At 45.4% G+C, this 27,993-nt stretch overlaps 1 protein-coding gene across 1 annotated transcript in view; it reads left to right on the top strand.

Annotated features, from left to right (window-relative positions):
* cap2 (cyclase associated actin cytoskeleton regulatory protein 2) overlaps positions 1–27,993 on the top strand; it is a 237,952-nt gene that overhangs the window by 30,222 nt on the left and 179,737 nt on the right. The window contains exons 2-3 of the mRNA XM_068057232.1: positions 11,980–12,113; positions 16,541–16,647. Coding sequence (XP_067913333.1) covers positions 11,990–12,113; positions 16,541–16,647 — 231 coding nt within the window. The 5' untranslated portion in view covers positions 11,980–11,989. The remainder of the gene's footprint in view (positions 1–11,979; positions 12,114–16,540; positions 16,648–27,993) is intronic.

The following is a 27,993-nucleotide window of genomic DNA, read 5'->3' as shown; positions in this document are numbered from 1 at the left end:
AAAGGAATCAAAGGCCACATGAGGAAAAACTTTTTTTATGCATTGAATGGTTAGGATCTGGAATTCATTACCCGGAAGGGTGGTGGGGCAGATTCAGTCATGGCTTTCAAAAGGGATTTGGGTACGCACCTGAAGGGGAAAAAATTGCAGGGTTATGGGCAAAGGGTGGGGGAGTGCGACTAGCGGAGTTGTTCTTGCAGAGAGCCAGCACTGGCTCGACAGGCTGAATGGCCTCCTTCTTTGCTAGAATCATAGAATGGTTACATGATTTTATATTCCTCCCTCAACCAAAATCACCAAAATAGATTAACTGGTGGAACATCTTGTTTGCTGTTTGTGGGACATAATATGTGTAAGTTGGCTGCCGAGTTTACTCTCATGTGTCAAATTACTTTTTGAGGTGCTTATATGATTTGCTCTGGGACACAGATGTGATGAGGCTTTATGTAAATATAAGTCTGTGCTTTCTTTCTTGCCCTGTTCATCATTTGCCATGAAGCAAAAGCAACAGGGCAGCCAGACCAAGTGCTATGAAACACGTCATTGGAAGACTTTTCAGTCTTATTAGAGGTTATGGATGAGCAAAGACTGAGTATAACCAGGAAACCCATTCGAAAAAGACTTCTCAAAACCACGTGATCTGTCGTACTACACACAATTCAGTATCTAAAAAGGGCCAGCTAAATTCATCTGATGCAATCATGGAATAGCAAGTTGAGATGCAGCTGGATATTGGAGGAGCACCTTGTGATAAATAAATACCCTTCTGATGACGATCACTTTAGGTTAAATACCAGATTGGTCAGAATTTTCATAAAACCTATGGAGTGCCAATTCAAAGGTGACAAAGTAATTACACTTATGGGACTGAATTGGATGGGAATGGAGGTGTGGAGGGATGTAAAATGGGGATGGGACATGTCAGACAGGAAGTCAGATGTCATGACATCTCATCCTGATTTTACTGATGGCTGCAAGCATGGAGGGTGGAGATCAGATGGCGACGTGACGGGTAGGTAATTAAGATACTTAAGAGGCCATTTGAAAGCACTTTTATGATCAGGATTGCATTTTATAAAAGGTGCATGGGTTTCATGGGGCTTTTGGGGTGAAGAGGCGATGTAGAGGCAGAAGACGCGATGTAGAGGCTGCCTACTAAGGGAGGCCATCGGGAGGGCACCCATCGACTGCTAGGCAGGGTGACGAAGGGAGGACATCATGCATTGTGTGTTGAGGAATGAGGGGGAGGGTGTCTGAGCTGCGGGGGAGGGGGGGTGGTGCCAGCCGGTGCAAGGTGGGGGCGGGGCAATGGACAATTGCCACCTCTGCAAAGCTCACAAGTGAGGGGGGGGGGGGGGGGGGTGGATGGCTGCGTGCCGCTGGCAGTGAAGGACTAGCATTTAGAGAGAGGCCAAATATCATGGGTCTCATTCGTTCTGGCATCGGGGACCTTGTTGAAGAGGAGGTGCAGCAGAGTGGGAGGCAAAGCCAGGCACTTACAGCAGCACCGCAGCGACCTGTGAATGTCAGCACCAGCCTCCAGATGGAGAAGGGCACAGAGGTGAAAGAGGAGGCTCCCCAGCGCAGAAGGAGGTACCCTCCAGAGAGGGTCTGCAGGTTGAGGCCCACCTATCTGCACATGCCAGAGAGGCAGTGCCAATGAAGACTCCATCACTGACCTCTGCACTATGATGCAGGGCGAGCTGTGCCCCAGGGGACTTGGTGGAAATCCAATGCCAGTGGCGCTGAAGGTTACTGTGGCGCAGAACTTCTACAACTCTGGATCATTCCAGGGATCCACTGCAGATATGTGTGGCATCTCTCAATCAACGGCACATTGGTGCATCAAGGAGGTCACCAGTGCCCTTTTCAGGAGGGCCGGTGACTGTGCGCTTCTACCCAGACCCCAACTCTCAAGTTGAGAGCCATTCCTGGGATTCCCCTAGATGCAAGGTGTCATCGACTGCATGCATGTGGTCATCAAGGCTCCTGAACACTACCAGCAGCCTTCATCAATAGGAAGGGCTTCCACTTCATCCATGTACAGCTGGTCTGCGATCACCATAAATGGTCCTGCAGGTCTGTACACGCTTCCTGCAAAGTTGCCATGATGCCTACATTTTGAAGCAGTCCTACGTGCTAGAACTTTTCCTGCTTTCCTCCACCTTCAGGATGGATTCTTGGAGACAAGGGCTACCCACTGAGGACATAGCTTCCCATGTCTCTGAGGAACCCACATAGAGATGCAGAGGAGAGGTACAACACATGCCATGGGACAACATGAGCGACCATAGATCAGGCCATTGGTCTGCTGAAGATGAGACTCGGGTTCCTAAATCGGTCTGGTAGAACCCTTCAGTATGCCCCGGGGAGGGTTTTGCGTATTGTGGTGGTCTGCTGTGCATTGCACAATCTGCTGCTGCAGAGGGGGGAGCTGTTGAGTAGCAAGGAAAGTGAGAGTGGACTGCCTCCTTGGACAATGAGGATGTGGAGGGGGAAGATGGGCAGCCACGCCAGATAAAGGATCCCAGGAACAACATGAGAGTGCCTGTGAGATAGGTACAAAGGAGGCTGGTGATGCCCTTGTAAATTAGTGTTTCTTTTGATCCTTCTTGCCAGTTATAACTTGACCAATAAAGACAACTTTATGCAGCCATGTTGTCACCTTCCTTCCTTGCTTCTGGATGCACTTGCTCATTGAACATTCACACAGTGCAGAGCTGGGCAGGCTCCAGCGTTGACCCCTCGTAGAATGTTGTTTCGCCTCCAGCCTGTTCAGAGGCTGGGTTGGAACGAATGACCAAAGGCATGACTGAAGAGAGAGGGAGGTCATCATGCTTACCAGAAATGATTTAGTCATATTTACAACAGACCCTATCCTGTGCATGCAAAAGATACAATCGCCTGTGAGGATCCTGTGATTCTATGTGCACTACTTTTATTCTGTTGCATGAATTCCTATGAGGTGCTCCCCCTGTGCTATCAGCTGAAGTGGAGGCAGGCTGCTGATCTTGCTGCCTCTTGGCGAGGGATGACCTTGGCTGTCATTCTCTGGATGCATTAGGCCTGGGGGGCCCCGGCACGCTAAAAACCTTCTGCACAGAAGCAGTACCACCCTCTGTCGGCAGGGATGAAGGTGCATCTGATAGAAGGGCAGATGAGCATCTGCCTGCACCAGGAGCAACTTGAGAGGAGCCCCCCAGCTGCAGGAGGCAGCTACTTCTCCCTAGCTAGGCAGACTTCTGCCTCCCCGCTGACCTGAGTGCAGAGGACCTGGTGGTGACTCCAGGTCCCCTGTCCCCCTCTTGCCTTGCCACTGCTTCCTTGCACCCATGTTCAAGATGAGAGTATGCAGTTCTGCAGACCCTGGGTGCTTTGCTGAATGTGGCTCTTCATTAGAGCTGCCAACCTATCAATGGAGGATGCTACTCGTGCACCAGTCAGAGACAATGATGAGCTCCAGGCCTGGATGGACTCCTCCATCATCTGCACTTGGGCGCACATTGCCTCTGGCATCTCTACCAGATGTTGCCGGACCTCTCGCTGCAGTTGCAGCATTCCCTGTGATGCTGCCGATACCAGAGGCACATCACGAGCCTGGGGCTCAGCATAGGCCTGGCCTCCCGCAGTCCTCTGACTTTTTGAGACCTGGGCTGTCACAGTCTCTGTCAGCTGCTCGGGCATGTCAGTGCTGTGCTCAACAGCTTGTGTGCCAGATCTGACCTCAAGCACAAACCCACTGAGGTGCGAGTACCTGTGCTGATGGAGGTTGCAGGCGTATGGGGTGATGGACTCTGAGGCTCCTTTCTCCCCCTCAGAGGTGGCATGCTCCCCCACAGTCTTGGAGGCTGTCTGATTTGACAGCTTGAGAGAACCGAGACATGTAAGGGTCAAGGGCCTCTCCTCCCGACATCGTGCGCACCCCTACATTGCAGGCACCTGTGGGCACCAGATGTCTGATGAGCAGCATGGCTCCATTGCTGCAGATGCAGCCTTGTACACCATGGTGACCTTACTCACTGCCTTCAGAAGGTGTTCCTACCTCTCTGTTTGCAGCGCTTCGGCTATCTTAATGTCCAGCCAATGTGATGCCTGCCTCCTCCAACGGGGTCAGAACATGGAGAATGGGCAGCCCATTGCCGGTCTTGGTCCACTCTGTCCGAATGTGTGCTATCTTCTTCAGACAGAGGGAAGGAAGCTATTGGTCCCCCAGCAAGAACAATCCCAAGACATAGGCAGTCTTCTGCATGCGGCCTCTTTCCAGGAACCTAGCAAGGTTCTGCAATGACGAGGGACCTTCTTTCAGGCCACTTTGCCATGCCGTAGTCAGTTAGCATGCATCCCCTGAACCTTTGTCCGTGTTTTATTTTATTTATTTATTGATACAGCACTGAAACAGGCCCTTCGGCCCACCGAGTCTGTGCCGACCATCAACCACCCATTTATACTAATCCTTTATTAATCCCATATTCCTACCACATCCCCACAATTCCCCTACCACCTACCTATACTAGGGGCAATTTAATAATGGCCAATTTACCTACCAACCTGCAAGTCTGGGGGTTAATCCCTCATCTCCCAATGCACCCTCCAGCTTTGCCAAATGCAAGGCCCAAGAGGATGAAGGCGTTAAAGGGCACTCAGTTTCGCAGCCAGGATGAGATTGAGCTGCTTGTGCCACTGGATCCATGATGTCAGACCACAGCTGCTCACCTCCTCCTGTGATCTGGAGCTAGGCCTGCTTGGTTTGGCTGCCAGATTTCCTCCTCCCGTCCCTTGGGAACAGAATGTGCCTCCTCTCCCTTCCAGCTTGCAGAAATAAGTAGAGGGAGGCATCAGGGAAGTGTGGGGCTGCCCAGGGTCTGTCTTCAGCCACTGCTTATGTTTCTTCTATCACCTCCTCCTAGAGGCCTACTCAGGTCAGGAAAAAAGAACCCGAGACCGGCCCGACCTGAGCCCGACCCAACCATCTCTTTACTTACCTTCCCACTGGGAAGCTCCACGAAGCTGCAGCTGATGCGCAATGATGTCATAGTGACATCACTCGCTCACTGCGTACACTCCCTTTGGTCCCGGACTCCCAGCTCAGATAAGTTTTTTAAAAAAAAAATTTCATTACGTACCAGCAGAGCACTTACTGTGTGCGTCTGACCCGATCCGGCTCGACCTGGACTCCGCCCGACTCGAGCTGAGCCCGACAGCCACACCCTGAATATGGGCCCGACCTGACCCGAACCCGACACATGTTGTCGGGTCCCTTCGGGTTCAGGTCGGGTAGCAGGCCTCTACCTCCTCCTCTCCCAGGCCTATGGAATGCACAGTTCAGTGCAGGGCTGACTCCCGTTTAAAAATGGTCCCAGCACCTGTCGAGGTGTAGGCTGGTGCCGCACGCCCTACCTTCGGTCCCGGCTCTGACCGCAATTGATAGGGTGTCGCGCCTCATTAAGCTTAATTGGCCGGCTGCCACTGGATTGCGAGCAGTCATCTGCTCCTGCCCCCGATGTGCCACGCACCCATTTCTGATCCCAACAGTGGGACCCCGTCTTCCTGATAAATTTCTGCCCATGGGGTCCTTGTTCTTTTTCAGTATCCAAATATCTGGGTGACACCAATTAGCAACTTCATGGAAAAAAATTTCAGAAGCAGAAGAACCAACGTGAATGATTTGTCTGTCTATAAGTCAGTGGAGGAATAATCAGAGCTAGGAAGTTATTTACAGCTAGAAGTACCTCAGTCATTGTAATGTGTATACTCAAAACTTTAGGTACAGTGAAGGGAGAGCGCAAGTAGTGACAAATAGCAACTAAGAAAGCACTTGACTTCTGACTTAACACAGGTCAGAGTAAAAGTAACTAAACGCCCTATTAACATTGTCAAGACTCAGCCTTGCCTTAATTTCCTCTGGCAGCCCAGTATTTAATGTGTTGCATAGAACTCCTTTGCAGTCGGATGTAACTCTAATAAAGAATGAATGAACTTGCATTTATGATGCATTTAATTTTAAATAGGTTAATGGCTGTTAGTGAAACCATGTGCTGCCAGAGAAGATAAAATCCCTTGATCACTTCAAGTATGCACAACTGGTTTGGGCCAGCTGACCAGTTGGTTCCTCAAAGTATATATCAATAGATGGCCGAGTTCATTCTGAGCATTGACGAGCAGAATTAGTTGCACAAATCTGATCACCTTTGGGTCTCTTAAAAGGGAGATGGGGAGGCAGGGGGGTGGGGCGGAAGTGTTTGATTCGTCTTGTGGATAGATTCCAATGCTTCAGTATCTACTCCTCCAGCCATAGCTGGGCAGCTTGTGTTTCCTTTTCACTGGAGGATAGATGATGAATACTGTCTTAGTCAGAGCAGAGTGGGTGATGTCAGTTGAATATTGTGCTCTTAAAAATAAATAAATCCATTCATCCATCCAAACCAAAAAGGGCAATTGAGAATAACTGAAGAGCAGAAACCTTGAGGTGTTAACAGCTTGATCTTCTGCAGGGTCTGAATCACTGGAGTACGATCCAGGAGCCCAAAAGAGTCTTAACCACAGAATTTAAGAGCAAAAGAAAAGCTTATCCTGGTTAGTTTTGACAGCACTACCTGGCTCTGATTCGATTTTGCTCTTCAGCTGGGTCTAATGAGAATGAAGATCTTAAATTAGCAAAAGTAAAGAAATAGTATTGGCAAGAATAATTGGACTAAAAGTTGACAAATCTCCTGGACCTGATGACCTGCATCCTAAACTTTGAAAAGAGGTAGCTACAGAGATAATGGATGCATATATTTTGATCTTCAAGAATTCTCTAGATTGTAGAACAGTCCCCATGGATTGGAAGATAGCAAATAAGATAACCCCACTATTCAAGAAAGGAGGGAGAGAGAAAAAAAGAAACTTAGGCCAGTTTGCTTAACATCAATAGTAAGGAAAATGCTAGAATCTATTAGGGACGTATGTGGTAACGACATTTAGAAAATCATAATATTATTATGCAGAGTCAATATGGATTTATGTAAGGGAAATGATGTTTGAAAAATCTTAGTTTTTTGAAATTGTAACTTGCAGGGTAGGTAATGAGGAACCAGTGGATGTAGTGTATTTGGATTTTCAAAATCCATTCAGTAAGATAGAAGAGGTCATTACACAAATTTAGGCTATGGAACGGGCATGTATTGATTTTTTTTTTTATTCATTCATGGGATGTGGGCGTCGGTGGCGAGGCCACCATTTATTGCCCATCCCTAATTGCCCTTGAGAAGCTGGTGGTGAGCTGCCTTCTTGAACCGCTGCAATCCGTGTGAGATAGGTACACCCACAGTGCTGTTAGGAAGGGAGTTCCAGGATTTGACCCAGCGACAGTGAAGGAACGGCGATATAGTTCCAAGTCAGGATGGTGTGTGACTTGGAGGGGAACTTACAGGTGGTGGTGGTCCCATGCATCTGCTGTCCTTGTTCTTCTAGTTGGTAGAGGTTGCGGGTTTGGAAGGTGCTGGCTAAGGAGCCTTGGTGCGTTGGTACAGTGCATCTTGTAGATGGAACACACTGCTGCCACTGTGCATCGGTGGAGGGAGTGAATGTTTGTGGATGGGGTGCCAATCAAGTGAGCTGCTTTGTCCTGGATGGTGTTAAGCTTCTTGAGTGTTGTTGGAGCTGCACCCATCCAGGCAAGTGGAGAGTATTCCATCACACTCCTGACTTGTGCCTTGTAGATGATGGACAGGCTTTGGGGAGTCAGGAGATGAGTTACTCACCACAGGATTCCTAGTCAATGGTAGCCCCTAGGATGTTAGTGGGGGATTCAGCGATGGTAATGCTATTGAATGTCAAGGGGAGATAGTTAGACTCCTTCTTGTTGGAATGGTCATTGCCCGGCACTTGTGTGGCACGAATGTTACTTGCTACTTATCAGCCCAAGCCTGGATATTGTCCAGGCCTTGCTGCATTTCTACACAGACTGCTTCCGTGTATGAGGAGTCACGAATGGTGCTGAACATTGTGCAATCAATAGCGAACATCCCCACTTCTGACCTTACGATTAAAGGAAGGACATCGATGAAGCAGCTGGAAATGGTTGGGCCCAGGACACTACCCTGCGGAACTCCTGCAGTGATGTCTTGGAGCTCAGATGATTGACCTCCAACAACCACAACCATCTTCCTTTGCGCTAGGTATGACTCCAACCAGCGGAGAGTTTTCCCCCTGATTCCCATTGACTTCAGTTTTGCTAGGGCTCCTTGATGCCATACTCACTCAAATGCTGCCTTGATGTCAAAGGCAGTCACTCTCACCTCGCCTCTTGAGGCTCTTTTGTCCATGTTTGAACCAAGGCTGTAATGAGGTCCGGAGCTGAGTGGCCATGGTGGAACCCAAACTGAGTGTCACAGAGCAGGTTATTGCTAAGCAAGTGCTTCTTGATGGCACTGTTGATGATGCCTTCCATCACTTTGATGATTGAGAGTAGACTGATGGGGCGGTAATTGGCCGGGTTGGACTTTTAGTTTAGTTTAGAGGTACAGCACTGAAACAGGCCCTTCGGCCCACCGAGTCTGTGCCGACCATCAACCACCCATTTATACTAATGCTACACTAATCCCATATTCCTACCACATCCCCACCTATCCCGATATTTCCCTATCACCTACCTACACTAGGGGCAATTGCTAATGGCCAATTTACCTATCAACCCGCAAGTCTTTGGCATGTGGGAGGAAACCGGAGCACCCGGAGGAAACCCACGCAGACACAGGGAGAACTTGCAAACTCCACACAGGCAGTACCCAGAATTGACTTGTCCTGCTTTTTGTGTACAGGACGTACCTGGGCAATTTTACACATTGCAGGGTAGATGCCAGTGTTGTAGCTGTACTGGAACATCTTGGCTAGGGGCGTGGCAAGTTTTGGAGCACAGGTCTTCAGTACTTTTGCCAAAATGTTATCGGGGCCCATAGCCTTTGCAGTATCCAGTGCCTTCAGTCGTTTCTTGATATCACGCGGAGTGAATCGAATTGGCTGAAGTCTGGCATCTGTAATGCTGGGAACTTCAGGAGGAGGCCGAGATGGATCATCAACTTGGCACTTCTGGTTGAAGATTGTTGCAAATGCTTCAGCCTTATCTATTGCACTGATGTGGGCTACCCCATCATTGAGGATGGGGATATTTGTGGAGCCACCTCCTTCAGTTAGTTGTTTAATTGTCCACCACCATTCACGGCTGGATGTGGCAGGACTACAGAGCTTAGATCTGATCCGTTGGTTATGGGATCGCTTAGCTCTGTCCATCGCATGCTGCTTACGCAGTTTTGCACGCAGATAGTCCTGTGTTGTAGCTTCACCAGGTTGACACCTCATTTTGAGGTATGCCTGGTGCTGCTCCTGGCATGCCCTCCTGCACTCTTCATTGAACCAGGGTTGGTCTCCTGGCTTGATGGTAATGGTAGAGTGGGGGATATGCCGGGCCATGAGGTCACAGATTGTGGCAAAGTGCAATTCTGTTGCTGCTGATGGCCCACAGCACCTCATGGATGCCCAGATTGGATGCCCAGATTTGCATTGCTAGATCTGTTCAAAATCTATCCCATTTAGCATGGTGATAGTGCCACACAACACGACGGACGGTATCCTCAATGTGAAGGCGGGACTTAGTCTCCAAAAGGACTGTGCGGTGGTCACTCCTACCAAAACTGTCATGGACAGATGCTTCTGCAGCAGGCAGATTGGTGAGGATGAGGTCAAGTATGTTTTTCCCTCTTGGTTCCCTCACCACCTGCCGCAGACCCAGTCTAGCAGCTATGTCCTTTAGGACTCGGCCAGCTTGGTCAGTAGTGGTGCTACCGAGGCACTCTTGGTGATGGGCATTCAAGTCCCCCACCCAGAGTACATTCTGTGTCCTTGCCACCCTCAGTGCTTCCTCCAAGTGCTGTTCAACATGGAGGAGTACTGATTCATCAGCTGAGGGAGGGTGGTAGGTGGTAATCAGCAGGAGGTTTGCTTGCCCATGTTTGACCTGATGCCATGAGATCTCATGGGGTCCAGAGTCGATGTTGAGGACTCCCAGGGCAACTTCCTCCCTTCTGTATAACTGTCCCGCCACCACTGCTAGGTCTGTCCTGCCAGTGGGACAGGACATACCTGGGGATAGCAATGGCAGTGTCTGGGACATTGTCTGTTAGGTATGATTCCATGAGTATGACTATGTCAGGCTGTTGCTTGACTAGTCTGTGGGACAGCTCTCCCAATTTTGGCACAAGCCCCCAGACATTAGTAAGGAGGACTTTGCAGGGTCGACAAGGCTGGGTTTGCCTTTGTCATTTCCGGCGCCTAGGTCGATGCTGGGTGGTCCGTCTGCTTTCATTCCTTTTTATTGACTTCATAGCCATTAGATGCAACTGAGTGGCTTGCTAGGCTATTTCAGAGGGCATGTAAGAGTCAACCACATTGCTGTAAGTCTGGAGTCACATATAATCCAGACCAGGTAAAGACAGCAGATTTCCTTCCCTAAAGGACATTAGTGAATGGACAGAAAACTGAGTAGGAATAAGCAGGCAGACTGTACCTGGCGGCGTACCACAAGGATCAGTGATTGATCCCGGGTTCAGTTCTGGGTACTGCCTGTACGGAGTTTGCAAGTTCTCCCTGTGTCTGCGTGGGTTTATAATGCAATTTATAATGGCCAATTTACCTACCAACCTGCAAGTCTTTGGCTGTGGGAGGAAACCGGAGCACCCGGCAAAAACCCACGCAGTCACAGGGAGAACTTGCAAACTCCGCACAGGCAGTACCCAGAATTGAACCCGGGTCGCTGGAGCTGTGAGACTGCTGTGCTAGCCACTGTGCTGCCCACTGTGTTCTTTATTGTCTGCTTGATCGTAACAAAAACTTATTGGCATTTTCTCCTTTTGTTCCTTTCAAAGTAACGTTTGAATCAAAACTTCCTTTGCTACGCGCTCACATCACCTTTCAAATTCCGCAAACCTTGGCATGCAGGTTTTCTGGCAACTGCAAAGTCCTCATTATCGGACAGAAAAGGGCTCATCTAGTACAGGAGGACATTATCGGGTGAGGCAGACCTTATACCCTCTCACATGACCAAGTGGACATTCAAGGACGATGAACTTGGCAATCTTCCATTAGAACAAGTTCTGAAGCCACGATCGCAACGATGCTGGGTGACCCTTAACATTTTCTGGAGGAAGGGCATTGGTGTTGGAATCATAGAATGTTACGGCACAGAAGGAGGCTGTGCTGATGCATTCTGATGGAGTTTGATTAAGACTATGACAATAAAAAAAAAATTCCAGTTTATACTGGAAAGTTGTGCTGGTAGCAAAATTTTAATCTTTCAGTTTTATTCTTTTTTTTGCTGGCTACAGTATTTACTTCTGTGCTTTTTTTAAATAGAAGAATTAGTCTGTGCACAGTGACAAGTGAAGGTGACTTGTTTGCTGTTTCATCATTATGGCACCAGTGCATTCATAGCAGAGCAATTACACTGCCTTAGGAAGCTATAGCATGCATCAATTGTAAAACAAACACTAGGAGACTTCCATAACAAGACCAGGAGAATCTTACAGTATGTGTGCAACATAGCTCGAAGCTCCATGGAAAATTTCTTTGTAAAATGTAAAATTCTTTGCTGTCATTGAAATTCATGCAAATGCTGCCGAAAATATGGGCTGTTGCATTTTTTTTTCTGTCCTTGGTACAGAGAGCCCCAAAAGAGGAGGCCTTCATTGTTTGCCTGTTTTGGGGCATACGTTGCTTAAGAATTACAAATTTTGGTTTGTGATGTTGTCTGAACTCGATTAAATTATATCCTTTTATTACTCAAGGGCAATTAGGGATGGGTAATAAATGTTGGCCTAGCCACTGATCCCCACATCCCATGAACGAAGCAAAAAAACTCACTCGAGCTGACTTGTTTCTATATTTTTAGTGATGATTAACTGTTAACCATGCCCATTTAATGCTCTTTTGCTGATTTTCTTTCAGTATATCTATAATGGCAGAGTTGCAAGATTTAGTGGAACGTTTGGAGAAGTCTGTCAAACGATTGGAGTTGGCATCATTGAAGATACCAGGCGCTGTGATCCCAGTTTCTGATGCAGTGAATGGGGACAATGGAGGTACTACACTGGATTTTTTACTTTTATGCCTGTACGAGTGTTGGTAACCAGAAAACACAGATTTAAGATAATTAACAATAGAACAAAAGAGTGGAGATCGTTTTGAATGCTGGACCGTATAACATGATTATGTTTTAAAAAGTGTGATTTCACTTTTTAAAGTACAAGATGGAGTTCAGAAAGTCCGGTGACCTCACCTCCTGTGAAAGGTTACCAGGGCAACAGAGAACACAGATCAAAGACTGTCCTCCTTTTATGGTAGCATACACAGCAGACTCTGGAGCTCAGTGTCTGATTCTTCCAGCAAGTGATGCAATTGGCCAGTATTATTTTTAATAAACCTGATAACTGCTTTTCCTGTTCAATTTTTGTTACCAGTGTATATCCTATTAGTCTGACGTTTTCTTTCCTGTACAATAAACTGCAGTATATATTAAAAATGAAGTAATTTTTATTGTTGGAATGCAGGTGGTGTATGTACTGTGCTGTTCTATTTACCACTTGAGATTGGTTAATTTATGCCTACTTCTTGTGCATGTGCCCATTCTCAAGTGCTTCCCCAGCTGATAGTGTAGCAGTGCCCAACCAAACTTCTGGACTAAAGGAGGGCTGATCTATGACTAACCTGCATCAATGCCAGGGTTTCCTTTGTTATGGGTTGAAGCTTCTGGGGTAAGTGCCTGAAGTCAATTTAAAAGAAATGCTACACAAAGGTGCTGAACTGCAGAGTAAATGAATGGCAATCAACTCCTTCTATAGATCTCCATATATCCCACTTGAAGACCATCTCCTCATGAGGCCTATTAAACTGTATGAGCACAAGTAGTCAACACAGACTAGGGACCTAACTCATTTATTTTAAGCATGTGTTAAGCTTGTCCTATAACAAACACTGAGATTTTTAACCTAAAAGGTTAGGGGCTGAAGTGGGGGTGGGGAGGGGTGGGAGGAGGAGTGGTAGGCAGTAAAAAGAGAGTGAGAAGAATAAAGATGGATATTTTGTGCATGGTGTAAAATTCAGTGCAATATTCAGTGTATATCATAGAATCATAGAGCACAGAAGGCGGCCATTTGGTCCACCTTGCCTGTTCCAGCTCATCAAAAAATTATCCATTTAGTCCTACTCTTTCCTTTTCATGTATTTATCCAATTCCCCTTTGAAAGTTCATATTGCATCTGCTTCCACCACCTTTTCAGCTAATGCATTCCAGATCATCGTAATGCACTGCATGGAAAAAAATTCTTGATCTTTGTTACAACCTCAGAGAGATTGTTGACGTGAAAAATATAAGATATGAACCCCTAGACCAATTTCAAGAATTACGTTTTGAGATGTTTATTATAATTAGACTAAAAAAAACTCCCCAATTAATCCAACAGTACTTTGTAAGTAGCTGATACCCCAAATTACAAATAAAGGTATTTATTTAATCAAACATTTAAAAAAACTCCCACCACAATTATACGTTGAACAGTAATTTTTGAGAAGGAGATCCTTTGCAATTAAAAGTCCCAAACTACTGCCATTTGCACTGGTTTGGATCTCCCAGACTTTTCAAAAATCAGTATTCTCTTCGCTCACTTTTCAGATGACCTCCGATCTGGACATCTGTGAATAATGTGATTTCTGGTGATCCATGGGTCCTTCACTCCTCTGCAAGCTTCGACTCTCAAAACAGGTTCAAGTCTTCACAACCTTTCGCTGTCTATCTTCAGACAGCAGGCATTCCTGCTCTCTATCTCTCTCGCTCTCTCTCTCTCTCTTGCTCTCTCTCTGGTGTTAGTGGCTGTGGTTTCTGCTTTTCAGAGGACAGTCTTTGATCCGTGTTCTCTTGCGCTGGTAACCTTTCACAGAGTGGAGGTGAATAGGGGCTGTTATGTCAGTAGTCGGAACATATCGCTGGAGATGATTGTGTTTTGATTTATTATCAGTTAAACTGTTGGAGAGAGAAGGTGAATCATTTGTTGAATGGAGTGACATCATGGAACATCTGGTGTATATGTCAGCCTTGGCTCAGGTGGTAGCACCCTTGCTTTTTGAGCCAGAAGGTCAGTGTTTCAAGTGCCACTGCAGAGACTTGAGCACATCGTCTAGGCTGGCACTGCAGTGCAGTACTGAGGGTGTGCAGCACTTTCAGAGGTGATGTCTTTCAGATTGGATGTTTAACTGAGGCTCCATCTGTCCATTCAGGTGGATGTAAAAGATCCCATTGCACTATTTGCAGAGCAGCAGGGGACAATTTTCCCTGTGTCTTGACCAATGTTTATCCCTCAACTGATGGCATTAAAAGCAATTTTCTTGTTGATACCACATCGCTGTTTGTAGGTTCATCTTGTGGGCAAATTGGCTGCTGAGTTTCCTACATTACAACAGTGACTACACTTCAAAAGTACTTCATTGGCTGTTTTTTCATGACTTCACCAAGCTAGTTGGGTGGATATTTCTGAAACTTCGGAAATCCCTTTCAGATTAAACTGGACTATTAATTAGGCCTTAAATCTATTTCTGATGTTCATCTGGTATCAATATTGGAGAATGTTTATCCGGAATTGGTGCTCATTGCACGATGAAGAGAAATTATGGGCAGTGATCCTTTTTAAAAAAAAAAAAATGGGCAGAGGACATCATATATATGATTTGCTTAGAAAGTGCTGGACAAAATTTATTCTTCAACCAAAACCACAACAAATAGCTAATTGTGTATCTCGTTGTTTGTGGGATCTTATAGGATGCTTTTGCCGACATAACAGTGGGGATTACACTTCAAATGTACTTTATTGGCTGTGAAGTATTTTGAAATGTCCAATGAATATGAAAGTCACCTTATGAATGCAAGTTCATTCTCTCTCTCTCTCTCTCTCTCTCTCTCTCTCTCTCTCTCTCTCTCTCTCTCTCTCTCTCTCTCTCTCTCTCTCTCTCTCTCTCTCTCTCTCTCTCTCTCTCCCTCTCTCTCTCTCCATTTAAATCCACAATTTTTTGTTAATCCTGCTATAGTCTGCTGATGATTCATTCCATACCCTTGTCACTGATTCCATCCTTCTCGTTAGAGCATGGCTACCCGACCCGAACCTGATGGGACCTGACGATGTGTCAGGGTCGGGTTGGGTCGCTCTTCCGGGTCCAGCATTCGGGCTTGGGCCGGGTCGGACACAATGACAGCCAGGATGTCAAGGCAGGAAACACTCTGCACTAGTCTGCAGTGAGCGATTTTATCCAAGGTAGAGCACAACCTCTTCAATAAAGTTGATTATATTCCTGTCATCAGGTCAGGTCGGTCACGGGGAAAAAATGAAAGGACTCTGACCGAGTCGGGCTCGGGTCGGGTTTCATTTGCAGACCTGAGCGGGCCTTTACTTCTCGTCCAGCACTGTCTTGGGTTGAACCAGACTGTTCACAACGTATGTGTAAGTCTTTGGCCCCGAGTTGAACTTCCGGCATCATATCCTTTCTGTCACAAAGGCGAACTATTTCCACATCTGTGACATTGCCCACCTCCAATCCCAACCCAGCCATTTCCTCCTTATTCCTTGCATTTATGATCTCCAGATTCGACAGTTCCAATGTTTCCTTGGCTCTGTAAACTTGAGTTGATTCAAAACTCTGCTGCCCATATCAAATCCCACTCTCCAACTTGCCGTCCTCTCTGACTCACGTTGACGCCCATTCCTCAAAGTCTTCCATTTTAAATTTTCATTTATGGCCTTGCCTCTCCCTGTTCCAGCCTACAACCCCAGCTGAATTCTCTCTTCCTCTGTGGTGGCTGTGCATTCAGCAAGCTCGGCTACATGTTCTGAGATTTCTCCCAAACCTTTCCACCTCACAACGTCTGGTTCCTCCTTTACCACTTTCCTTAAAACCCATTATTTTTTACCAAGGTTTTGGTGATTCCTTCTAATATCTCCTTACTTGGCATAGCATCATATTTTGATTACACCTCTGATTTTCCTGGGGATTTTTATCTACATTTAAAGCTCTCTTGCTCTGCCTCTGTTACATAAATACACAACTTTTTGATTGTCAAAACATACCTCTCAAAATGTTCATGCTTTACCTTGTTTTCAGGAAAAATATACTCCCTTCATGTTGACAGATCTGTTTTCTCATGTTGTGTGACTTGATCTCTCCCTTTAAGTATCATTGAGGTTTGATCTGTTGCTATGTTCTGTGTATGTTTGAATTGTTCTTAACCAATATTGATGGCAAGGATTTAGAGAAATGAATGTGAGGAAAGTGCTGACAATAAAGGAAGGGTAAGGAGATGGGGATCAAATCCTAGATGGTGAAGGTAGAAAGGAGAAGTGAAGCTTATTGGTAGATCTTCTATGCCAAAGCCTCCAAGCCCTGTTTGGACAGGTTAAATGATTTTATTTTTCTTTAGGAGGAAGCTATTAAGGTTGAATTTTATTTTATTGTTTCCTTTTTGCAGTTCAAGATCTGGCACCATATGTGGAAGCTTTCGATGTTGTGCTGACAGGTGCTGTTGCAGACTATGTGAAGCACAGCAAGATCCTTGGGGAAGATGTGGGGGAACATGTAAGTAGACAAATCTGTGCTACTTCAGGAGACTAACCTAGAATTGAATATGCACTTGATTGCCACATATTAATGGATAACATTTGTTCCAGTTGTGTTGATCATCAGTAAGATGAGATATTTTATATAGTACAAGGTCACTTGCATGGTCCTGTAGTTTGCTGTTGAATCATGGAATAGTTGCAAATATGTTATGGTGGCACTGCAATAATTTGCCCTATTTAATGATGGGTATTATCCAGTAGTCCTTCTAAAGCTTTGTTAGTTTACCCATTTTCATTCTTCATGGACTTAATAAATTGTTGCAGGAACGGTGGGCCATTTAACCCATTTACATTGTATAGAATCTACAGCGCCGAAACAGGCCATTTGGCCCAACTGGTGCTTATGCTCCACACAAACGTTGTCCCACTCAAATTACAGCTTCCCACCTTGACCCAATATCCTTCTGTTAAAATAGCAGACAGAAGGATATCACGCAAACATGCTGTGTTTATACATTAATATTAGCATTCCATGAACAAGGCTAATCCAAGTGACTTGTGAACTGAATTGGTTTGAGCTGTGCACTGATAATCTTGTCACATGGAGCAGGTGGGCAGGGAGAAATTTACGTTAAGTTTTTTGGGAACAGATGGAGCTGAGGCACTTAAAGGTAAGCAAAATGCAGCTGAAAAACAAGGGAGCCATTAAAACAGCAGGGTAATGGGCAAGTTGCAATTTCAGGAATAGGCTTGATATCCAAATGAACCTGGTAGTCGGTGATCTTGGAGGCAGAACAAGTCGTTTAAAGATGGACACTTTGGTCTCTGGAGATCGATCATGACAGAAAACGACTATGTACTCTGATAGATAATTGCAGTGCTGTGCTACCTTTATGTGAATACTGGTGAGTCCAGTTGTAGATTTATCACAGAGAAAATAAATCAAAGGCTACTTTGTGTGACTAGAGAATCTCCAGCAACCTTGCCCATATTAATCTGGGGTCTGGAGCATGAATGTGATGTTTAGCTGTTCTCCTAGCCTATACCTTTTAAAGGCCTGTATTTAAGTATTTCCTCAAGGAATCCAGTTAAGGGCAGCTACTTGTAAATTCCTGAAGCCAATTACTGTTCAGTGCATTAAATGTAAATTTCAGGCTCAGGAATGTTATATAATGCACAATGCATTATTCTGCTGCCGAAATGGAGCTGAGCCCCTTTGCGGTTGCAAAGTTTAATTGTTTATTACATCGAGTCTTTAGTCAATTAGAGTTTCTCTGCACATTTCAAATTGACAGATTTTCATTTTTCAAAGATTGTTGAAAGAAATATTAACTGCAAGAAATGTTCATGTAATTAAGTCTGACAAGACTGTGACATAATGAACAAGAAATGTGCACATAAGTGTGCCATTTTTATTCTAGATATATTATCAGATCAATTTATAACATTGTTTGTGGTGGGTCAGAGGTTATGCTGTTATAAAGAGGAAGGGATAATATCACCAAAAAGTTTGAGAGCTCTTGGGCTGAATTTTATTAGCTCGCCACCGTTCTTGGTGGTGAGCTTCAAAAAGTGTGCGCCGCAGAGCTACCGCGATATTTCGTGCAGCGGCTCATTGACGTGGAGGGGGTGGACTGCCTGCTCCCAATGATGTAGAGGGGCGGGTGCATCGTCCCCGGCAATGGCGTCCGGCGACACTGTGCAGGCGCCACCACCATTTTTAAAGGGCTTCAAGCCCTCACCAGTATTTTTACTTTTTAAAGTGAAATGGATCTGACATGGAAATTTATAAATTTTAATACAAGATCGAAGGCCCCCTCCCAAACCCCCAATGACCATACACTTCATTTATTGTCATATCCCCACTTTAAAAAAATTTTCCCATCCTGAACTTCCCGCCCCCCCCCCTCCCCCGAACTTCATTGCCTTTGCCCTTCAACCCCTTTCCACTATCCCCTCAGCCAATAGAAATAGTTTCCGCCCTGAAAATTTCACTCCTCCGAACGGAGATCCGAAGGCGCAGGACTTCCGGTTACCGGCTGGAATATCAGCGTGGGACGGCCGTCAGGACGAGGTAGGTGCTTATGCGGTCATTTATAATTTTATTAAATATTTAAATTAAGGCTCTGCCGCTGAGCGGTGGGGGGGCTGCCCTGAGGTCTCGCCACTACTGGTAAAATGGGGCAGGGTCTTCCCGGCGCCAAGTCCTGGAGGTATTTTCCGGGCCCCCCCCCCTACGACCCCTGATATTGGGGGGGCTGGTAAAATTCAGCCCCTTGTGTGGAAACAGTGAAGTAAAAATTTTCTGGGTCATGGAAGATGAATAGCTTTTTCCTTATCTGCTGCTGATAGATAAATTTATTCTTCTGATCTTCCAGTTACATGAATTCATCTCTGCATGTCTCACAGGTTTAGGAGGTTCTTTACTGAGGATGTCAAATGAGTACTCTCCATCTTTCATTCTCTATCAAATATCTTTGCAACAGTGTTTAAGGATACCAAAAAATAATGGTTGAATAAACATCTGTAATTTCAGAACTTGTTTTCAGAACCGACCTCCAATTTGAATGATGGTGAATCCTTCCACAATTTCTCCTGTCTACATTTGTTTTAGGTTTTCTGTTCATGTTCTGAAATAAACATAAATTAAATGTAGGTTGTATAATCCTTTGGAATACAGTACAAAATAGATTAGTGCCAAATACGTTGCAACATGGATTCAATAATTTGAAGTAAAGTGTTTCATTTATCATGCATGTAACTTGTTGCATTTGTTAAATAAACATCCCCTTTAATTATATTGCATTCTGTCCTTTTTGGAAAGTTCACTCAGGAAAAAGTTGATGTTTTATATAAAACCACATTCTGAACTACCTGACGTCTGAAAAGAACAGGGCTGAAAACTTATAAATAAAGAGCAGGGCTAGAGGCCCTTCACCTACCTGACGTCCGGGGCGGCAGCAGGCTCTCTGACTGTTCCTGCGTGCGCTCTGTTTGGATTTAGTAAAAAAAAAGAATAGTGACATCACTGAAATTCTGGGCGCTGATTAATCGGTGAGCGGCACCTGTTATTGCCTGGGGATAACTGTGATTGATTGTTTGGAGTTTAAAAAAAAAGGTTCCTGTTAAATTAAAGCCCTAGGATAGCTACCTGTAAATTTTTAGTATTTACTGGCTATACTAGTGCTGTTTGCATGGAGTGAGGCTGTAAGTTAAATGTGGGTATTTTCGTTGGCTGGAGGCAGTGGACGGTGCTCTCTGCTCTTTTTCTTTCTCAGCCTCAAAGGTACAGGGAATAAAAGTTGATTGTAAATAGCTGGTAAGTTATTACACTAGCAAGTTTTTTTTAAATTGTGAAAGTAAGTAATGGCGGGGCAGCTTGGCCAAGCGGAATGTACCTCCTGTGCAATGTGGGAAGTCGTGGAAGTGCCATTGGACCTTGGTGAACATGTCTGCAGAAAGTGTCTCCGGTTGCAGAAGCTTGAGCTTCGGGTTTCTGAGCTCGAGCGGTGGCTGGAGTCACTGTGGTGCAACCGCAAGGTGGAGGACTACATGGATGGCACTTTTCAGGAGATAGTCAAGCCAGTGCCTAGGCGAGCACAGTCAGGGGGTGACTTGGTAGATGCCAGATGGACAAAGAAGTCAGGGCAGGTAGTGCAGGAGTCCCCAGAGTTTTGAATGATTACTTTTCGTCTGTGTTTACTATGGAGAGGGGCGATGTAGGTGTAGAGATCAGGGAAGGGGATTGTGATATACTTGATCAAATTATCATTGAAAAGGAGGAAGTATTAGCTGTATTAGCGGGCTTGAAGGTGGATAAAACCCCAGGCCCAGATGAGATGTATCCGAGGCTGCTATGTGAAGCAAGGGAGAAGATAGCGGGGGCTCTGACACAAATTTTCAGATCCTCTCTGGCCACAGGAGAGGTACCAGAGGATTGGAAGAGAGCGAATGTGGTACCATTATTTAAGAAGGGTAGCAGGGATAAATCAGGTAATTACAGGCTGGTGTTGTCTAACATCAGTGGTAGGGAAATTATTGGAAAAAATTCTGAGACCGGATTAATCTCCACTTTCTAACCGGTATTCAGTTCTGAGTACCGATGAGGGAGAGGGTTCCTCTGAAGAATGCACCGAGAATCATGACTGGAATGTCCTGGCTGACTCGGCTGTGCTGGGATGGTGAAAAAGGGACAAGAGGGCAATAGTGGTAGGGGATTCTATGGTTAGAGGAACAGATAGGCGTTTCTGTGGTTGCAGACATGATTCCAGTATGGTATGTTGCCTCCCTGGTGCAAGGGTCTTGGAGCGGCTACAAAGTATTCTGGAGGGTGAGGGTGCACAGCCAGAGGTTGTGGTCCAGATTGGTACCAATGACATAGGTAGAAAGAGGGATGAGGTCCTGCAAAAAGAATTTAAGGAGCTAGGCAGCAGATTTAAAAAGTAGGACCCCAAAGGTAGTAATCTCCGGGTTTCTTCCAGTGCCACGGGCTAGTGAGTATATGAATAGGAGGTTAGAGCAGATGAATGCATAGTTGGGGAGATGGTGCAGGAGGGAGGGCTTTAGATTCTTGGATCACTGGGCCTGTTTCTGGCAAAGGTGGGATCTGTAAGATGGATGGGTTGCACCTGAACCAGAACGGGACCAGCATCCTTGCTGGGAGGTTTGCTAGTGGTGTGGGAGGGGGGGGGGGGTTTAAACAAATTTGGCAGGGGGATGGGATACAGAGTGGAAGCACAGTAGGGGGTGATGTACAATCAAATATAAATGTGAAGCTAAGTCAGTCCAGAGGACAGAGTAAATGTAGATCTGTTAAGGCTCAGGCAAATAATGCAAGGCTGGATTGTATCTATTTTAATGCAAGGAGTCTTACTAGTAAGGCAGATGAATTGAGGGCGTTGATTAACACATGGGAATATGATATTGCTATTACTGAGACATGGTTGAGGGAAGGGCAGGACTGGCAGCTTAATATCCCAGGGTATAGAATCTTCAGACGTGATGGGGGAGGGGGTAAAAGAGGAGGTGGCATTACACTGTTGATTAAAGAGTCAATTACTACAGTAAGGAGGGATGATATCTTAGAAGGTTCCTCTAATGAGGCCATATGGGTAGAACATAAAAACAGAAAGGGGGCTACGACTAGGCTGGGAGTGTACTACAGGCCTCCAAACAGTCAGGCAGTGGTAGAGGAGCAGATATGTAGCAAATCTCCGAGGTGCAAGAATAATAGGGTAATAATAGTAGGGGATTTCAACTTCCCCTATATGAGAGGGGATAGCATTAGAGCAAAAAGCTTAAAGGGGGCGGAATTCTTCACTGTATTCAGGAGAGCTTTTTCATCCAGCACATAGAGTTCTACAAGAGGAGGAGCGGTACTGGACTTAATTCTAGGGAATAAAGCCAGACAAGTGGTAGAAGTGGCAGTGGGGGAACATTTCGGGGATAATGACCATAACTCTGAGATTTAAGATTGTTATGGAAAAGGACATAGAGGGTCTGGAAGTAAGAGTACTGAATTGGGGGAAAGCCGATTTCAATATGATAAAACAGGATCTGGCCAAAGTGAACTAGGAGCAGCTAATAGGAAAGACTACATCAGACCAGTGGAAGTCATTTACAAGGGAATTTGTGAGGGTTCAGGTGCAGCATGTTTCTGTAAAGGTGAAGAGTAAGACCAACAGGTCAAGGGAACCCTGGATGTCAAGGGATATAGAGAATTGGATAAGGAAATAAAAGGAGGCGTATGGCAGATTCAGAGTGCTGAAAACAGTGGAGGCCCTAGAGGAGTATCGAAAGTGTAGGGGAGTACTTAAAAAAAGTAATTAGGAGAGCGAAGAGAGGGCATGAAAAATCACTGGTAGACAAGGTAAAGGAAAATCCCAAGGCATTTTATAAGTATGTTAGGAGCAAGAGGATAACCAGGGAATAAGTGGGGCCCATAAGGGATCAAAGCGGCAAACTGGAGGACATAGGTGAGGTTTTGAATGATTACTTTTCGTCTGTGTTTACTATGGAGAGGGGCGATGTAGGTGTAGAGATCAGGAAAGGGGATTGTGATATACTTGATCAAATTATCATTGAAAAGGAGGAAGTATTCGCTGTATTAGCGGGCTTGAAGGTGGATAAAACCCCAGGCCCAGATGAGATGTATCCGAGGCTGCTATGTGAAGCAAGGGAGAAGATAGTGGGGGCTCTGACACAAATTTTCAGATCCTCTCTGGCCACAGGAGAGGTACCAGAGGATTGGAAGAGAGCGAATGTGGTACCATTATTTAAGAAGGGTAGCAGGGATAAATCAGGTAATTACAGGCTGGTGTTGTCTAACATCAGTGGTAGGGAAATTATTGGAAAAAATTCTGAGACCGGATTAATCTCCACTTGGAGTGGTAGGAATTAATTGGGGATAGTTAGCATGGCTTTGTCAGGGGGAGATCGTGTCTAACAAATTTGATTGAATATTTCGAGGAGGTGACTAGAGGTGTAGATGAGGGTAAAGCAGTTGATGTAGTTGACATGGACTTCAGTAAGGCTTTTGATAAGGTCCCGCATGGGAGATTGGTTAAGAAAGTAAAGGCCCTTAGGATCCAGGGTAATTTGGCAAATTGGATTCAAAATTGGCTTAGTGGCAGGAGGCAGAGGGTGATGGTAGAGGGTTGTTTCTGCGAGTGGAAGCCTGTGACCAGTGGTGTACAGCAGGGATCGGTGCTGGGATCCTTGCTGTTTGTAGTGTACATTAATGATTTAGACGTGAATATAGGAGGTATGATCAGCAAGTTCGCAGACGACACGAAAATTGGTCGTGTTGTAAATAGTGAGGAAGAACGCCTTAGACTACAGGACAATATAGATGGGCTGGTAAGGTGGGCAGAGCAGTGGCAAATGGAGTTTAATCCTGAGAAGTGTGAGGTGATGCACTTTGGGAGGTCTAACAAGGCAATGGAATATACAATGGATGGTAGGACCCTAGGGAGTACAGAGGGTCAGAGGGACCTTGGGGTGCTTGTCCATAGATCACTGAAGACAGCCACACAGGTAGATAAAGTGGTTAGGAAGGCATACGGGATACTTGCCTTTATTAGCCGATGTATATAAGAGCAGGAAGGTTATGATGGAGCTGTATAAAACACTGGTTAGGCCACAGTTGGAGTACTATGTACAGTTCTGGGCACCACACTATAGAAAGGATGTGATTGCAATGGAGAGGGTGCAGAGGAGATTCACCAGGATGTTGCCTGGGCTGGAGCATTTCAGTTATGAAGACAGACAAGATAGGCTGGGTTGTTTTCCTTGGAGCGGAGAAGGCTGAGGGGGGAACCTGATTGAGGTATACAAAATTATGCGGGGCATTGATGGGATAGATAGGAAGAAACTTTTTCCCTTAGCGGAGAGGTCAATAACTAGGGAGCATAGATTTAAGGTAAGGGGCAGGAGTTTTAGAGGGGAGATGAGGAGGAATTTTTTCACCCAGAGGGTGGTTGGAATCTGGAACACACTGCCTGAAGGGGCGGTAGAGGCAGGAACACTCACGACATTCAAGGAATATTTAGATGAGCACTTGAAACGCCATAACATACAAGGCTACGGGGAAATGGGATTAGTTAGGACGGGTGCTTGATAGTCGGCGCAGGCACGTTGGGCAGAAGGGCCTGTTTCTGTGCTGTAAGACTCTATGAATAGTTTTGTGGCTCTTTTTTAAAAAGAAAAATTAAAAATGGCTTTGCAGGGAATTTTCATTCTCTAATTTTCCAGCAATACATGGATTCAGTTACAAATAGTAACTCCTGGCATATTCTATGCATAGCTCGTTGTCTTGTCATGGAGGTTGGAGTCATGTGTACATGGGAATTGCTGTCTGGTGAATTCAAGCCTCTCATGGAAAATATTAAAAGACCAGCAATATTTTTTTTAAAAATTGCTATTATGTAGGCGTGTTTAATAATTTTCTTAATTTTTTTTGTCTGTATTGTTTCCAACTTTATCTACAACCTTGTAGCAAGTCCAATTTAGTGCTTTCATTGGCCCCCTTTTACCGGTCGATTTATCTTTCATATTTCCTCATTAGTTCCTTTATTATTAGATGTTTTGAGTGTCCTTCCCTTCCTTTTGCCCTTGTAGGTAGGTGAACCCACACCTCCCCTCTTATACACTTAACTCTAAGGTTCGGCCTGAACCCATCTGGGTGGAGAAAATTGTACCATTGACAAACTTACAACCACACACACTGTTAACCCTCGAATTGCTGCTTATGAAAAGCTGCTGCTTCTGTACTGCTGTCCGCTGCTAGTACTACTGCTAATACACACTTTAAGAAAGAAAAGCACACCTGTGACTATGATTGCTGTAAACCCCTCCCCAAATCTGTGCCTTCTTACATATTGTAATAATCTTATATCCTGGGTTTATGAATAGTCCATTAACATATGAAGGTGTTTCGATGGGGAAGACTCTGGCTTATCAATGTCATCAGACTTCGCTGTATTGAAACAGTCCTTTAGGATTAACATTTCCAAGGAATGTGGGGGTATATCGAGATGCAGTGGCTCCATAAAGTTCGTTAGCCTGCAGATATCATTTATAGTTCTACAACAGATAGTTCTACAACAGTTCACTGTAATCCAGTGGTTGAGACAAATCATTTAAACCTTGGAAAGATGCATTTCATTGTGTGGCTTAATTGGCTGTGCCAACAGTTGACTGGCATATTGAAGAAGTCACTCATTGTGTCTATGTTTGGTTTTCAAGGGTTTTTTTTAGGTCCATTTCCAAGGTCCCATGGAATGCTGGGAGCCAAAAGTTTGGCCAATTTCTGAAAATTGTCCTTTACAAATGGCCTTTTGCGGCACTTTCTTTCCAGATTTAAAATGTTGAGGTCCTTTTAAGTTGAATGCATTCTTGCTGAAGGACTGCCTACACCCTTATTCCTTACTGTTTCAGTTCTGATTTGATATATTATGCTCATGAAAGCTGTAAGATATTTGCACATACAAGCCTGAAGTGGAGATCGATGGACAAATCTCAAATGCGAACCAACACATTTGCCATAGTGTCACGAAAACGTGCTAGGTTGAATGATGATTTTTTATTTTTTAAATCCACCAGCTGGAAACCTGAATATTAAACTGGTGAAGATGAACCACTCAAGCCTTGCGGGCTTTGGGTTCGGCCTGCTGGCTGTGGCCACCGAAGTGTGTCCCCTGCTGCAGACTATAGTATTCAGTGGTTTAATTGATCTGTGTTTGATTGTGTTAGTTTGTTCACCGATTGATGCTCACTGTGCTTAATTACTTAAGCCTGAGGGTGGGGCTAGTGAGTTTGAGAAGGCTCCGGAAAGAACAGACAGAGATCCCACCTCCTTGAAGGAAATCAACCACATTGCTGACTCCCGGAGAACCACAGAATCAGCCGTCCACATCTTCAAACCGCAAACCTCAGGACCACCAAAGGAAAGTTGCGCGACCACTGAATTCAGCCTGAAACCAGCCGAGTCACCAATGTCCACAGACTGTATACCTCTTTTTTATATTTTCTGGACTTCAATTTGACCAATCTATCCTTCCCCACTCTGTAACCTGTTTTTGTGTGTGTAAGTTGGAGCATATTTTATTACTTAGATCGGTTTAAGTACAATAAAGCTAACAAAGAAAATTACAGCACAGGAACAGGCCCTTCGGCCCTCCAAGCCTGCGCCGATCCAGATCCTCTATCTAAACCTGTCGCCTATTTTCTAAGGGTCTGTATCTCTTTGCTTCCTGCCCATTCATGTATCTGTCTAGATACATCTTAAAAGACGGTATCGTGCCCGCGTCTACCACCTCCGCTGGCAACGCGTTCCAGGCACCCACCACCCTCTGCGTAAAGAACTTTCCACGCATATCCCCCCTAAACTTTTCCCCTCTCACTTTGAACTCGTGACCCCTAGTAATTGAATCCCCCACTCTGGGGGGAAAAAGCTTCTTGCTATCCACTCTGTCTATACCTCTCATGATTTTGTACACCTCAATCAGGTCCCCCCTCAACCTCCGTCTTTCTAATGAAAATAATCCTAATCTACTCAACCTCTCTTCATAGCTAGCGCCCTCCATATCAGGCAACATCCTGGTGAACCTCCTCTGCACCCTCTCCAAAGCATCTACATCCTTTTGGTAATGTGGCGACCAGAACTGCACGCAGTATTCTAAATGTGGCCGAACCAAAGTCTTCTACAATTGTAACATGACCTGCCAACTCTTGTACTCAATACTCCGTCCGATGAAGGAAAGCATGCCGTATGCCTTCTTGACCACTCTATTGACCTGCGTTGCCACCTTCAGGGAACAATGGTCCTGAACACCCAAATCTCTCTGTACATCAATTTTCCCCAGGACTTTTCCATTTATTGTATTGTTCACTCTTGAATTGGATCTTCCAAAATGCATCACCTCGCATTTGCCCGGATTGAACTCCATCTGCCATTTCTCTGCCCAACTCTCCAATCTATCTATATTCTGCTGTATTCTCCGACAGTCCCCTTCACTATCTGCTACTCCACCAATCTTAGTGTCGTCTGCAAACTTGCTAATCAGACCACCTATACTTTCCTCCAAATCATTTATGTATATCACAAACAATAGTGGTCCCAGCACGGATCCCTGTGGAACACCACTGGTCACACGTCTCCATTTTGAGAAACTCCCTTCCACTGCTACTCTCTGTCTCCTGTTGCCCAGCCAGTTCTTTATCTATCTAGCTAGTACACCCTGGACACCATGCGACTTCACATTCTCCATCAACCTACCATGGGGAACCTTATCAAACGCCTTACTGAAGTCCATGTATATGACATCTACAGCCCTTCCCTCATCAATCAACTTTGTCACTTCATCAAAGAATTCTGTTAAGTTGGTAAGACATGACCTTCCCTGCACAAAACCATGTTGCCTATCACTGATAAGCCCATTTTCTTCCAAATGGGAATAGATCCTATCCCTCAGTATCTTCTCCAGCAGCTTCCCTGCCGCTGACGTCAGGCTCACCGCTCTATAATTACCTGGATTATCCCTGCTACCCTTCTTAAACAAGGGGACAACATTAGCAATTCCCCAGTCCTCCGGGACCTCACCCGTGTTTAAGAATGCTGCAAAGATATCTGTTAAGGCCCCAGCTACTTCCCCTCTCGCTTCCCTCAGTAACCTGGGATAGATCCCATCCGGACCTGGGGACTTGTCCACCTTAATGCCTTTTAGAATACCCAACACTTCCTCCCTCCTTATGCCAACTTGACCTAGAGTAATCAAACATCTATCCCTAACTTCAACATCCGTCATGTCCCTCTCCTCGGTGAATACCGATGCAAAGTACTCGTTTAGAATCTCACCCATTT

This window comes from Heterodontus francisci, chromosome 2 (assembly GCF_036365525.1).
Source record: "Heterodontus francisci isolate sHetFra1 chromosome 2, sHetFra1.hap1, whole genome shotgun sequence".
Classification (NCBI taxonomy): Eukaryota; Metazoa; Chordata; class Chondrichthyes; order Heterodontiformes; family Heterodontidae; genus Heterodontus; species Heterodontus francisci.
Note: the sequence above shows the minus strand (reverse complement) of the source record. Positions and strands in the feature narration are given on the sequence as shown.